Source organism: Falco rusticolus, chromosome 5 (assembly GCF_015220075.1).
Source record: "Falco rusticolus isolate bFalRus1 chromosome 5, bFalRus1.pri, whole genome shotgun sequence".
NCBI classification, from domain to species: Eukaryota; Metazoa; Chordata; class Aves; order Falconiformes; family Falconidae; genus Falco; species Falco rusticolus.
In genome coordinates, this window is record NC_051191.1 from 19,783,222 (window position 1) to 19,798,286 (window position 15,065).

The 15,065-nt window shown below is 41.6% G+C and overlaps 1 protein-coding gene across 1 annotated transcript in view; it reads left to right on the forward strand.

Moving 5' to 3' along the window:
- The window catches only part of GOLGB1 (golgin B1), a 51,785-nt gene that overhangs the window by 28,867 nt on the left and 7,853 nt on the right, over positions 1-15,065 (forward strand). Inside the window, exons 15-19 of the mRNA XM_037387820.1 lie at positions 391-5,417; positions 6,499-8,449; positions 10,018-10,196; positions 11,363-11,528; positions 12,657-12,788. Coding sequence (XP_037243717.1) covers positions 391-5,417; positions 6,499-8,449; positions 10,018-10,196; positions 11,363-11,528; positions 12,657-12,788 — 7,455 coding nt within the window. The remainder of the gene's footprint in view (positions 1-390; positions 5,418-6,498; positions 8,450-10,017; positions 10,197-11,362; positions 11,529-12,656; positions 12,789-15,065) is intronic.

Here is a 15,065-nt window from a genome sequence, read left to right on the forward strand (position 1 = left end):
TACAGGACAAAACCTCATTTGGAGACTATGGATAGGATGCCAGGAAAATGTGTCTGGGTAAGTACACTGGAGAGCTAGTGAGAATCATAGGAGAACTGAAACACTTTGGAATCGTGCTATCTTGTAATCAAGAGAGAATGGGAAACAAAGGAATAGGAAGTTACCTTTATGGTCTAATCCTGAAGCCAGAATCTTTGATGCTGCAACTTCAGAAACTGAAATGAACAGAAATTACATGAGTCATCCTCCTGTTATTAGTGAGGCTATTTATTGCAAGAGTCAGCTCAAGAAAGGGTATCCTTAAACTACAAAACGTGAAAAGCAGATACTTCCAAAAGTCACCCTTTCACAGGATTCAAAGGAAAATTGAAACCTTTTATTTTCTTTTAGGCAAAACCAGATGGCTTTCCCAATGGAAGCAAGCAGTTTACTGAAGAAAGTTGTCCACCTGGAATTCTGGAATATCTTGCTGCAGAGAAACAGAAAGAGCTGTCAGTTTTGCTGCTGGAACTGAAAGAAGCCCAAGAAGAAATAAATTTTCTGAAAAGGCAGCTCAAGGGCCCAAATGGCCAAGATTCTACAGGTAACCAGAGCAGAGAAGCAGCTAACCAGCTAGAAGATAACTCCCAGATACGGTTTCTTGAAAGGGAAGAGCAAAAGGCTTCAGATACCCAAAATGAGTTGGCCAGTAGCTCATTACTGAGCAAAATAGAAGTGCAGCAAGTTGGTGTATTTCAGGAAAACAGAATCAGTCTTCAAGAAGTGCCCCAGGGAAGCACTGTCCCCTGCAGAGGCGAGATGGAAGCAATGCGAGAAGTCTCCTCAGCAGATCCAGACCCTGGCACCTCTCAATCTCAAGAACTGATAAACTTACAAAACCAAATTACAGAACTGCAGATAATTCTGCAGAAATCAGAAGAATCCTATAAAAAGGATTTAGGAGAAAAAGGTGAAGAAATAAACAGGCTAAACCAGCTGACTGAGGAATACAGAAAAAAAATTGAGGATTATGATAGTGCATTTTGTGTTTTGACTGACGAACGAGATCAGCTTCTGTGCCAAATGAAGGAACTCTCTACCGTAACAGAACTGAAAGAGCAAGTAAAGCAACTTGAGGAAAATCTAGCTTTTTCAGAAAAGCAGAGGCTGTCAGACAGTGAAAGCAGTCTTCTGAGAGAACAAATCCAAAGTCTTAAAAATGAATTTAAATCTAAGGAGATAAAAATTGAAGCTTTGCAAAAAGACTTGGATGAGGCACAACTTCAGCTTTCTGACCAAGACATGCAACTAAAAGATCTGAGAAGCCAGATTGAGAAGAAGGAATGTCAAGTACTTGATCTAGAACAACTTTTGAGGAAGAATACAGCTGAGATAGAAGAGCTTTCCCAAAACTTAGTCTCAAAGGGATGTGAAGCAGCAAGCCTAGAACAGCTTGTTGCTGAACGCACCAGGTCTATAGAGAGCCTGCAACAAACCTTGCAGGAGAAAGACCAACAGATGAGAGAGATCAGTGTCAGCATGTCTGAGAAAATGGTCCTGCTGAATGAAGAGAAATTTTCTCTAGGAAATGAGCTGAAGAGTCTTAAAGAGCAAACAAGTATATTATTAAAAGCCCAGGAAGAAAAAGACCAAAACATAGAGGCAAAAGATATATATCTAAAATGTGAGGCATCTGAGCAGCAGTATGAGACAGAGGCAGCATGTAAAGAAAATGAGGTGTTAGTAAATAAAATTGAACTTCTGAAAAAAGAAAATGAGCAAGTAAAACGGAAGCTGCAAGCAGCACTCGTTAACAGGAAAGAGCTTCTGAAGAAGGTTAGTAAATTGGAGAATGAGTTAATGCAATTAAGAGAACACGAATCAGAAACCTCAGTGACTCAAGAAGCTGAAGGGGAAGAAAATATGACAAATGTGATAAGCAGAGAAGTGAATCTTGAAAGCCAGCCTAGTGAGGATTATCTAATTCAGCTGCTTTCTGAAAAGGAGTCTGAGTTGCAGAGCATCCGGAAGGACCTGCTGGATAAAGAGACTACTGAAGCACAATTGCAGGCAGTGATCAAGGAAATGAGGCAAAGCTTGCAAGGCAAGACAAACGTTGTTTCAATTAAAGATGAAATCATGGAGAGTCAGACAATTGCTGACAAAGTAACAGAAACCAATAAAAGCCCAAAAGATTATGAAGAGAATGAAAAAAATAGTTCAGCAGCTACAAATCTTGAAGAAAACCAAAAGTCTGCTCTGAAAGAGAGGATTTCAGCTCTTGAACAAGAAAAAGAGCAACTTCAAAAAAAACTTCAGGAGGCCTTGGTATCTCGTAAAGACACTATAAAAAAGGCTCAAGAAAAAGACAGGCATCACAGAGAACAGCTGAAACAGCAGAAAGATGATTACAATATCCTACAAGAACAATTTGATAAGCAAAGCAAAGAGAAGGAAAGCATCCAAGCTCAGCTCAGACAACTCCAAGAACAGAAAGAATTGACAGAGGGTGTTCTTGGGAATCAAGGTGGGTTGGATTCTTCATGCACAGAAGGAGAAAATACAACAAATAAACTCTTCCAAGTTGCAGATGTTTCTGGGGAAGAGTTTAAGGAAAAACTTGAAAAATTGCAGATGGAGAAGGAGGAACTGGAACATAACGTTAGCTATATGCAAAGTGAACTTGCTTGCAAATCAGAATTAGTCTTTCATTTGCAAGAACACATAGCACAGTTGTTTCTGGAGATAGAAGGGCTGAAGAGAACCTCTGACCAAGCTGAAGCTAAGGCAGCAAGTCTTCAGACAGAACTGGAGGAGAATCTAGCAAAAATTTCTAGAGAGGGCTGTCTGGAAGACCTGAAAACACTTATGCATCAAAAGGATGAAGAAGTGGAATTTCTTAACTTGCAGTTAAAGGAGAAGAGTGAAGCTCTCAATAATGTGCAGGCACAGTTGCTGGAAAAAGAGGATTCAGTCAGGAGACTATGTAGTCAGTTGGAAACTCAAGCTCAGGTTCATGAGGAACAAAGCAAGAGACTGCAAACAGAGTTGCTTGAAATTCAGGAGAAGCAAGATGATGGTGCAGAAGCAGCTAAACAGAAGAATCAAATGCAGAGAAAGTTGCAAGCTGCACTTATCTCTAGAAAAGAGGCACTAAAGGAGAGCAAATCTCTAAAAGAGGAGCTAGCTAGTGCTAAAACTACTATTGAAAATCTTTCCGTCAAGGTGACAAATATGGAAAACGAAATATGTGGCCATGTTAAAGAAGCAGATACTTTAACAGAAAAGTTAGCAGGCCTCACTGAAGAGCGAGAAAAACTTATTGCAGAAGTTGATAAAGTACTTACAGAAAATCAGAATCTTGATGGATGCTGTAAAAACCTGACATTTTCTCTAGACAGAGTTACTCTGGAGAAGGAGAAGCTGGAGAAGGAGGTGGAATCGTTGAAATGCTTTCAAGCTGCCGAGAGTTCTGAGTGGCACGAGAAATACAGGGACCTTCAGAAAGAATATGAAACTCTCCTGCAGTCCTATGAGAATGTGAGTAATGAGACTGAGCGGATTCAGCGTGTTTTGGAAACTGTTAGACAGGAAAAGCAGGAAGTATTCATTAAGCTGAAAAGTGTTGAAGCAAAAAAAGAGGAAACAGATAAGCAGCTACAAGAAGCTGGACAGGAAATTGATGGAATGAAGGAGAAAATGAGGAAATTTGCAAAATCAAAGCAACAAAAGATCCTGGAACTAGAGGAGGAGAATGAGAAGCTTAGAGCAGAGGTGCGTTTTACAGATGGAGAGCTACACAGGACTGGAGATGTCTTTACAAATACTAGCCTGAAAGAAGATCTGGAAAGCTCTAGGAGAGATTACCAGTCTCTCTCTACAGAGCTTGAGAGAGTAATGGCTGAAAAGGCATCTCTGAATCAAGAGATCACAGACTTAAAGCGTCATTTGCAGTTAACAGAATCTAAGCTGGAGGAAAGCAGAGAACTGGTAGACAAGTACGTTGCTGAGAAGGCAACAGGGGTAGAAACAAATCAGGCAGTTGCCACACCACCACCAATGGAGAGGACTGAAAATCAAGTAGACGTAAGTTTTAGACCAGAGTCTTCTACTGCAGAGCTGGAACAAAAAGCACTTGAAGGTAGTAGCCCTTGTGAAGATCTTGGTACCTACATACAGCAGATAGCTCAGCTCACAGAGCGAATCACAGAACTAGAAGATAATAGGAAGGCTTCAGAGCAACAGTTGAGTGATATCCACGTGCGTGTTGAGACTTTAGCAGGTGAGAAAACTGCTTTAGAGATGCAAATGGAAGAGAAGGTCCATGAATTGAATGCTCTTCAGGACACAGTAGCAAAGATGGAACAAACAGTCCAAATAACCAAAGATGACCTCATCAGGATGACAGAACTGAAGGACAAGCTAGAGGCTGAGAAGGATGATTTGGAAGAAAGGCTCATGAATCAGCTGGCAGAACTTAATGGAACTATTGGGAACTATCAGCAAGATGCAACAGACTTCCAGATCAAAAATGAGCAATTGAAATCTGAGCTTCAGAGTTTGCAGAGAATGATGCATGAACTGGAGGAGGAGAAATGTCAGATGGTAAAGGAGAAAAGTAAAGCAAGTTCAGAAAAGGAATATGTAGAAAAGCTAAAATGCAGTTGGAGGGGAGACAATGGCACACATGTAAAGGAGCTTCAGGAACTGCTGAAACAGAAACAGCAGGAGATTAAGCAACTGCAGAAGGACTGTATTAAAAGCCAGGAAAAGAACAGTAGTTTAGAAAGAACTGTTAAAGCTCTGGAATTTCTGCAGAATGAGTCTCAGAAAGAGGTAGAAGCAACCAAAGAGACTTTAGCAAAAGCAGTTGAAGACACCAAGAAAGCCCAAACAGAACTTGCTCTCTGCCGAGTAGTATTGGATGACACCCAGAGTGAGGCAGCAAGGGTTCTAGCAGAGAGTGTCAAAGTGAAAGAAGAGCTGCAGGCAAACAAAGAGAATATTAAAATTCAAATGAAGAAAAAGGATGAGGACTTTGAGAGAAGACTGGAACAGGAAAAAGACAAGCACTCAAAGGAAATTAAGAACATGGAAGAAAAGCTGGCAGCTTTGCAGAGGGAGAAAGACTATACAGAAGCAACTGTTGGCGATCTTCAAGACTCCTTGAAGGCAAAAGATCAAGAAGCCAAGCAATTGCAAGGCAGCCTAAACAAAACACTAGCCCAGCTTGCAGCCTTCACCAGGAGCATGTCATCCCTTCAGGATGACAGGGATAGAGTGATAGATGAATCAAAAACATGGGAGAAGAAATTCACTGAAAGTATTCAAAAGAAAGAGGAAGAAATACGTTCAAAAGAGGAAACTTGTGTTGTGCTAAAGGACCAGATTAAGCAGATGACCATACGTGTGGAAGAACTTCAGACTCATATATCCAGGTAAAGGTGATAATGACTCGGCTGGTATTCTTGTATTTCCTTTTGACAAGGCAGCAGCCAGAGGTGAGGTAGGATTCCCCTTTGCACTATACCAGAAAGAAAGAATTCTGAGTACATAAATATGCTAAATATGACATGTGATTGGAAAAACTAATGAATGCCTATGATGGAGAGCAGAATTAGTCTTCCTAATAAACTCGTAAACAGGCTTATCTCCTGGATTGCTTGTGTTTGGATAGAAAAGAGGTTTGGAGTTATCTTGTAGGGAGTTACTATGTATTTATTGACTGCACCAAGTATACAAGGAGATTAACACTGTGTAATGTTCCTTTTTCTCATTATTAGGGCACCTGTGTTAAATCTGTTCTCTGTAACAAGCAGTAGTCATCAGAGGACTATCTAGAATCTTTATTAATCTGAAATTTGGAATAGATTAAACTTGACAGGTCAAGAGAGCATTGGGATAGATAATTCCAGTTGAATCCCAATAGATTTTGAGGGAAAGGTGGAGCTATGGAAATGTACCAAAACTTAGCTCTGGGAATTTCCAGAATTCAAAGCCAAACTGTTCTTACATGAGTAAAATTGTTCTATAAAGTTTGTGATCAAAATGCTATTTCTTTGCATGCTGGAACATTAAATGAGCATCAAGCATATGAGAACAGTGATTTCATTGAGAGTGTGTGTCTGCGTGATGCTTGCTTGCTTGTTTGGGGGTTTTTTGTTAGCCACAGTGGATGAAAGAAGTATTTTAATGAAAAGGAGGTGATAACACTCGATGTTTAACCTTCCTCCATTTTTTTTCAATATCAACATAAACATTTCCCTCAATGGACAACTTTTAAAAAATATTTCCCTAGCACCACTCCCTTCAGACAGTAGTGCAGTCAGAACTTTAAAAGATGCCTTGAATTTTAAATTGAGGGAAAACTAATCATCTGGATATTTCCCACGTGCTTTCTTAAAGTAAAATGAATTTTGTGTCTTTTCTAAATTAGTATAATCAATGAAAACTGTTACTGTATTTGGATACTGAGATACTTCATTGATTTGTCACTGTCTTTCTCTTCTCTGTTTTCAGGCTGGAATGCAGCAAGAGAGAGTGTGAGTCCGAATTGAGGAGTGAGATTCAGCATTATCAAAAGACATGTGAAATGTTGCAGGAGGAAAAAAAAGACCTTTTGATGCAACTTGACGGGTCTCAGAAACTGTACAGCAAGTCTCAGATCGAACAGCAGAAACTGGAGTCAGAAATCAGCAGCCTGAGAGACCAGCTTGCTGACTTACAGAATTCCTTCACCAAATGTGAATTGGTCAGAGAGGAGCTGGACAGTATGGTCAAGCAACAAGAGACCAGTATCCAGAACTTTAAATTCAGCTGTGAACAGCTTGAGGCTGATCTGCAAGCTTCCAAGGACCTAACAAATAAGCTGCATGAAGAAATTAGTGCCAAAGATCAAAAGATCATTAGTTTGCTGTCTGCAAAGGAAGAAGCAGTTATAGCAGCTCTATCTGAATTACAGCAGCAACATTCTGAAGAGATGAAAGAGCTGGAGCATAGGCTGAGTAAGGAGGAAGAAGATAAAAAAGCCTTGGAAAATGAGAAGAACAAATTTCTTGATAAATTTGATTGTCTCACTGAAAAGATGAAGATAAGCAGAGAAGAAAGTAAGCAGCAGAAGGCACAACTGGACTCCTTCACCAAGTCCATGTCATCTTTGCAAGATGACAGAGATCGCATACTGAGAGACTACAAGCAACTTGAGGAACGTCATCTTGTTATAATCTTGGAAAAAGACCAGCTAATTCAAGAGGCTGCTGCTGAAAACAATAAGCTCAAGGAAGAAATTAGAAGTTTTCATAGCCAGATGGATGACCTCAACTCTGAGAATGCCAAGCTGAATGCAGAGTTGGTGCGATATAGAGAAGACCTGAACCAAGTGATTTCAATAAAGGACTCCCAACAGAAACAACTTCTCAAAACACAGCTTCAGCGGATCCAAACTCTGGAAAAAGACAAGACAATCATAGAAACACAGCTGAAAGAGTCCGAGCATACTCAGGATGATCTCAGGAAGTGCATGGAAGCCTTGAGAGAGGATAAAGTCAGTATGTCTCAAGAGATTGAAACCCTTACATCCTCTCTTTCTCAGGTGCAGAGTGAGATGACAGCATTACGTGAGGGGGGTCCTATCATGGAGTGTCAAGCACAACTGAAGGCCCAAGAGGAAGAGGCACGAGAACTGAGTCATAAGCTTTCCCTCTCACAGAAAAGGATAACAGAACTTGAGGGGGAACTGGTATGTGTTCAAAGGGATGCATCCAAGAGAGTGGAAGAAGCTGAGAACAAGCTTCGGAAGGAATTGAAACACCTACATCATGATGCAGGGATAATGAGGAATGAAACAGAAACAGCAGAAGAAAGAGTAGCAGAATTGGCACGGGACTTAATGGAAATGGAACAGAAATTTCTTGCAGTCACAGATGAAAACAAAGATCTCAGAGCTCAAATTCAGTCTTTTGGGAAGTCCATGAGCTCTCTTCAGGATAGCTGGGACCAGGCCAATGAAGAGCTTCATGTTTTGAAACAGAAATACACTGCAGACTTAGAGGAACAAAAGAGTCTAGTGCAGAATCTTCATGAACAGATGGTTCGGCTACAAAAGGAGCAACATTCCACTGCCAGGGACCGAGATACAGTGAGGTCTGAGCTGACAGAACTGCAGAAAGCCAGTGATGAAAGAGGTCTCTTGGCCCAGATTGAGAAACTTAATCAGAAGCTGAGAGCCAAAGATGATGAGCTTCTCCGTTTGTCTTCAGAACTGGAAGGCTCTTCCAACCAAGTCAAATCTTTCTCCAAGGCTATGGCAAGCCTGCAGAATGAGCGAGACAGTCTGCTGAATGAACTGGACAAAATACGTAAGACTGAAGAAGTGAAGCAACAAGCAGAAGGGAACACTTCCTCCACTCTTTCAGAAGTGCAGAGTCTTAAGAAGGCACTGTCCTCCTTGCAGGATGACAGAGACAGACTAGTAAGTCTTTGTTCTGTCTTCCTGCTCTTACTTAAAGCCCCATTGGAGATTTGGATCTTCAAATCTGCTATTTGCAGTGTGAAACACAGATTATTGTCATCACAGAATAGTTGAGATTGGAAGGGACTTCTGGAGACCTTCTAGTCCAACCCCCTTGTTCAAACAAGGTCAGTTGGAATAGGTTGCCCAAGGCACTGTCCAGTTGGATTTTGAGTATCTCCATAGGTGGATATTCCACACTCTCTGGGCAGCCTGTTTTTATATCTGTCTGGAAATGGTTTCCAGAACTAGTTGCTCTATCGCCTTCCCAGGGATAGAGATGAGGTTGACCAGCCTGCAGTTCCCCAGTTCCTCCTTCCTGCAGGTAGGGATGACATTTGCTTTCTTCCAGTCCTCAGGAACCTCTCCCAGTCACCATGACCTTTCAAAGGTAATTGAGTTGCCTCCCAGTGACAATAGCACTTGTGGGCACACTATCAGATCCCATGGATTTAGTATGTGTCATCTGTGTTATCTTCTCTGTCATATGGAAGCTGTGATTTCAGGTTTCTCTTGTTAGCTTGATTTAAAATACAGAATCGTAGAAATAAGATACAGGTTCCCTGTTAACCTGCTTAGGCCACATCTGTGGAAGCTTTTGATTTGTCTTGGGTTTCTGCAGGAGACTAGAGCAAAGGCTTGGCTCTGTTTCTCCTCTTAGCAGCTGATTATCAAGACAGGTCCAAGGCATTGCAGCTTCATTTTGATATCCTTACTTGCATATTTAATGTTTCTGTGTTTGTGAAGGCTCTGGCCTTTACAATGCAGCTCAGCAAGCTTCAGAGTTCTAGTTGCTGGTCAGATGACCAACTTTTACAATCATTTTCCACTGACACTTAGTCTGTCTTAGTTTTCCCTTCTGTTAATTCACAACAGACTTTGTGATACTGTCTTAAACATTTTCTCCTTCTTGTCCATTTTGTATCTCAGTTATTTGAAGATTTATGTCTCCTCTACTGCTGTTTTGTTGAACTTGCATATCTGTGTAGCACTGCTAATACTGAGATAGATCCTCAGTAGAGAGATCTCCTGACTCGTTAGTTGGTCCCTGTTTCCAAAGTCAGTCACATTGTCTTGTCCTGATTGCAGTGATGGATGCGTAATGACAACTTATTTCTAATCCCAGTCTGAGCAGACTGTCAAATGGATTTTATTTTCTCAGTTCCCTGGTTTACCCTAAATACCAACCTCAGGAGTTATTCTTAACTAGCTCCTGTCTCAATTTTTCTTCCTCTGAATAAGGGTATTAATACTGTAGTCTGGGGTCTTTTTATTAATATATGTCAAATCTTCATGGAAGGTCTCAAAATTCACTACTCTCATTAACAGCAGAATTCTCTGAGGGTTTTTTTTCTGAGCAGTTTTTAGTAGACTGCTCTAATCACTGATTCAGTTTCTAGTTTCTCTGTCATCTGAATGTGACTTTTTTTCTCCATATGCCACAGAGAAATGCTTTTAAACACTTGTAAGTAATAAACCTAGCTGCTTGCTCAGTTATCACACACACTGATGTTTCCTTTCAATTAAAGGTGAGAGAGCTGAAGAATCTGCAGCAGCAATACATACTTGTCGGGGTAGAATCAGCTGAAAATTCTCGCTTAAAAGCACAACTGCAGGAATATCAGCAAGACGCAGACAAACAGCAGCTTCTTCAAGAACAGCTGAAGCAAGAAAGCATTTTCTACCAGCAGGAGCTCCAGCAACTTAGGTGAGAATTGTCTGTCTTCTCGCTGCCTCAGAGATACAAATGTGCTGTTTCTTTCTTTCTAAGAGCACTTGTGGACAAAAGGCAAAGAAAGCATCAAGAAGCTCAGCCTTACCTGTGTCAGCTGTCACTCATTTTGCCCTGTTCGGGGGTGGGCACACGCTTCCCTTGTTCAGCTTTTGCCTCAGGCTTAGGGCAAAGGATTACAGCCCAGCATATTGGAAGGAAATGCCTGTGTGAAATAGATCAATGACCTCTTCATTTTTATTTCCTTCATCTAGTGGTGGCCAATATCATCTGTTCGAGAGAAGACAGTTTCTCGTATTGGAACTTATGTATCCCACTGATATCATTGTTTAGAAAAAACTCATTTTGTATGACTGTATAATCCTTCGTTTCACTTGCTTTTTTTAAAAAAGTGTGTAATTCAAGTCTAGTAAATTGTCATTTCCAAGTGGACTGAAACTAGTCAGACAAATATGCTCGGTTCTAAAAAGGGGAAAACAGTCCTTTCAGGTACTTCAGCGATCCCTCTAAGAATGACTGAACCTGGAGTAAAAGGGTTTGGGGTTTCTGTGGAAAGATACATGGTTTATCTTTGTCCAAAGTGATATAAAAACTTAGTGGTCCTTCCCTCTCCCCCTGCCCCCAGTCTGACCCTCAAACTAACACTTAAGATCTTGTAGTCTTGAAGCAGTTTACAAATTTTATTTATCTCTGATAAAAGGGATATTTTTTTCCCCTGTCTAGCTTCTACAATGTAAATGAAGCTTAGGCCTCAAGTTTGCATGTTGGGATCAGTGCTGTGGTTCTGGTGCATATTTGACTGAGGCAACGATAATGTTATGATGACAAGTGTCATTGTCAATGACTTGCTTGACAAAACTCTCTGTGCACTAAGATCAAAACAATCTTCAGGAGTACCAAATGTGTAAGCATTGAACAATCTGCAGGATTGAGCAAAATATGGAATGCTTCCTTAAACTTGATTTTAAGGTTCCTGTACATAAGTGGTTTATTTTGGTTTGGTTTAGTTATGAAACTTTATTTCTGGCAAGGGGTGATGATAGCAAATATAATCATCCTCAGCTCATTCTGAGCAGGATACCTGGATATCATAAGTGATAGTGGTAACTTCCTGCTAATTTCCTTTGTGTCGTACTGGGCAGACAAGAGAAAACTACCTGGGAAAAGCAGAACAGCAGCATAAAGGAACATTACCTGATGGCCATAGCAGAAAAGGACAAGCAACTGAGCCATTTACAAAGGATCACACAAGAAATGAAACTGTCCCTCGGCAAATCTCATGTTGTAGAGGAGCAGTACCAAACAAAGGTGGGTGGAAATACACAGACTCTTTATCGCATGGAGATGTGGGGCTTGAAATTCAGCCTTGTATTGTTGCTTGTATTCAGTTTGTACAGACTGCAGTATCGGATTTTGTTGTGTGACCTCCAAGGACTATACCAACAATGCAAGTTGGATCACTGAAAACCTTTAGAAAACTCTGACCTACTCTTCTGTGCTCTTCCCTTAGTTTGTGGTTCATAATGTTTCAAGAGAGAGAGAGACAGGGCTTCCTAGGCCCCCTAGGTCCTTCTAAGCAGTATGGAACTTATCAGGTTGGTCTTCCTGGCTATTTTAGGATTGCTTGTTCCACTGTATTTGAATCAGATCTTCTGGTTTAGTTCTTGTCACATTGTCACGATGTCATGTTGTAATTTTTAAGTTTACTATGAATTTTTAATGCTGTTTTTACTGCGACAGGGATCTACAATCCTGACTTCAGCCTAGAGAGGCTGAGGATTGAACTTGGGACTTTCTGCCTCTTTCTCTTGTATCACACTCCTAAAAGTGGAATGGAATATGTTGAGTATTTTGCTTGTTCTAGGGAAAAACACTTGTGTGCTGCCTGTACAATATCATTACGAGCAAGAGGAGAACTCTCCTGCCTACATCTGTAATGTTCCAGTGAGAAGCTTTTATCTCAATGGAGAAGGGAGAAAATCTTCCCTTATCCCTTTGATGTATACGTGCATATATGCAAAGAAAAAGCTAAAGCTAGAGCAATGTGCATGTGGTGCTTTCCAGGAGAATGCCTCAGTGCTAACCTTTTAGTCTGTGTTGAATGACAGCAATGTGGATGTTGCTTTCGTTTTTCCTTTGTTTTTCTTATTCTCATCACTTTTTTTTCCCTTCCTGTACTGTACACAGCTTTAAGACCACTTTTGAGAAGGACCCATCGTATGTGCAAGTTCAGTGATCTTTCGTAATTGTTTGGGTTTTCAGATGGCTTTTAGGATATTTCTGTTTAGTCCCCATTTGTTGTTTTGCCTGAGCAGACCAAGTTCCAGGCCTAGGGATAATGTTGGGCTTTGACCCTGGAATACTAAACAGAGAGGACTAATACAAGAGTGGGTTGTCAGGTGTGCAGTATATTTTGCATTGTTCTTTCCCTGGCAGATGTCTTCAGAAGTTCTGAGAGGGGACTTCTCAAGCCTAGAAACAGAGACAAAACATCTCCAGGCCCAGCTGAATGACAGCCTGAAAGAACTGCACCAAAAAGAGCTCAGAATTCAGCAGTTAAACAGCAAGGTACCGATCATATTTTATACTTGCTTGCAGAGTCTGGGATGAGGAATGTGGGGAAGAGGGTAGGCTTGAATAGGGCTCAGGGAGCAGGAGTGAATCTCTCTGTTCTTGTGGGCATTCAGTGAAGTAACAAAATCAGAAATACTAGTTAAGAGACTTCTGCAGATGATCTTGTATATCCCTCTGTTCCTCAAAGCAGCACTAGATTGGGTCACCCATGACTTCGCCTAACTGAGTGGAGAAAAAAAGAGAGATTCCAGAACCTCTCTGGGCCCTTGTCCAATGCTGCTTTACACTTTTAATGCAGATGCTTTTTTTAATGTCTACAGCCCCTTATTATATTATCTGCCACTATCAAAAAGAGTTGAGCTCTATCTACTTTATGACTCCCTTTAGTTTAATTGTAAGCTATTATAAAATGAGCCTTTAGCCTCCTCTTTAGCATGCTGAAGCAGCCAAGCTGTTACAAGCATCACCTTTTCCAATCCCTTGATGATCTTATCACCCTTTTCCTGGACTACTTCCCATTTCTCTATCCATTCTAGAATCCTTTAGGTTGGAAAAGACCCTGAAGAGATTAGAGCCCAACTGTTAACCTAACACTGCCAAGTCCACAGTTAAGCCACGTCCCTAAGTGCCACATCTACATGTCTTTTAAATACCTCCAGGGATGGTGACTCAACCACTGTCCTGCACAGCCTGTTACAATGCTTGACAAGCCTTTTGATGAAGAAATTTTTGTTAATGTCGAATCTAAACTTCCCCTGGCACAACTTGAGGCCATTGGCTCTTGACCTATCATTTGTTACTTGGGAGAAGAGACTGACTTCCCATCAGCAGGCAGGTGTTCAACCATCTCCAGGAAAGCAGGACTCCATCACACACAACAGTTACTTGGGAAGACAAATGTCATAACTCTAAATGTGTCCCCCACTTCCTTCTTTTTCCCCCAGCTTTATATGCTGAGCATGATGTCATATGGTCTGGAATATCATTTTGGTCAGTTGGGGTCAGCTGTCCCAGCTGTATCCCCTCCCAGCTTCTTGTGCCCGCAGCCTTCTTGCGCGTGCAGTGGTGTAAGAAGCAGAAAAGACCTTGACTCTGTGTAAGCTCTGCTCAGCAATAACAAAAACCTCTCTGTATTATTGTTGTGGTTTAACCCCAGCCAGCAACTAAGTACCACACAGCTGCTCCCTCACTCCCCGTCCCTGCCCCACCCCAGTGGGATGAGGAGGAAGATCAGAAGAAGGTAAAACTCATGGGTTGAGAGGGTTGAGATAAGAACAATTTAATAACTAAAATAAATTAAAATAATAATATCACAGAGTACATTTGTAATTGTGATGAAAAAGAGAGAGAGAGGGAGGAATTAAACACAAGGTGGAGGTGGGAGGGAGAAAAAACCCAAGTAATGCACAATACAATTGGTCACCACCTGCTAACTGATGCCCAGCAAGTGCCTAAGCAGTGGTCAGTGGCCCCTGGCCAACTCCCCCCAGTTTATGTACTGAGCATGACATCCCATGATACGGAACATCTCTTTGGCTAGTTCGGGTCAGCTGTCCTGGCTGTGTCCCCTCCCAACTTCTTGTGTACCTGCTCACTGGCAGAGCATGGAAAATGAAAAGTCCTTGATTTAGATTCAGCGCTACTTAACACACTGATGCTTTAGTTGTTGCTATCAACATTGCTCTCATACTAAATCAAAAACATAGCATCAACTACTAAGAAGAAAATTAACTCTATCCCAGCCAAAACCAGCACATCCACTAAGTGGGTCACCTTGTTGTAGAAGGAGATCAGGTTAGTTGATCAGGACCTGCCTTTCATAAGCCCGTGGTGTCTGGGCCTGTCACCTGGTTGTCCTGTATGTGCCATGTAATGGCGCCCAAGGTGATCTGCTCCATAACCTTCCCCAGCACCAAGGTCAGGCTGACAGCCCTGCAGTTCCCAGATCCCCTTCTGGCCCTTCATGTAGATGGGCATCATGCGAACCTCCAGTCAACTGGGACCTCCCCAAATGAAAATGAGTGACCTAAAACCAGTCCCAGGATTCCAGATATAGTCTTACCGGTACCAAGCAGAGCAGGCAATAGCTTCCCTCAATCCGCTGGCCTTGCTTCTCCTAATGTAGGCCAGTAGACAAGTTTGCCTTGTTCACAATGAGGATGTACTCTTGGCTTGTATTCAGCAGGGCAGCTGCTCCCTGGTCCTTTACAGCAGAGCTGTTGCCTCGGCAGCCTTTCCCCAATCTGTACTGACGCATGGGTTTTGCCTCAG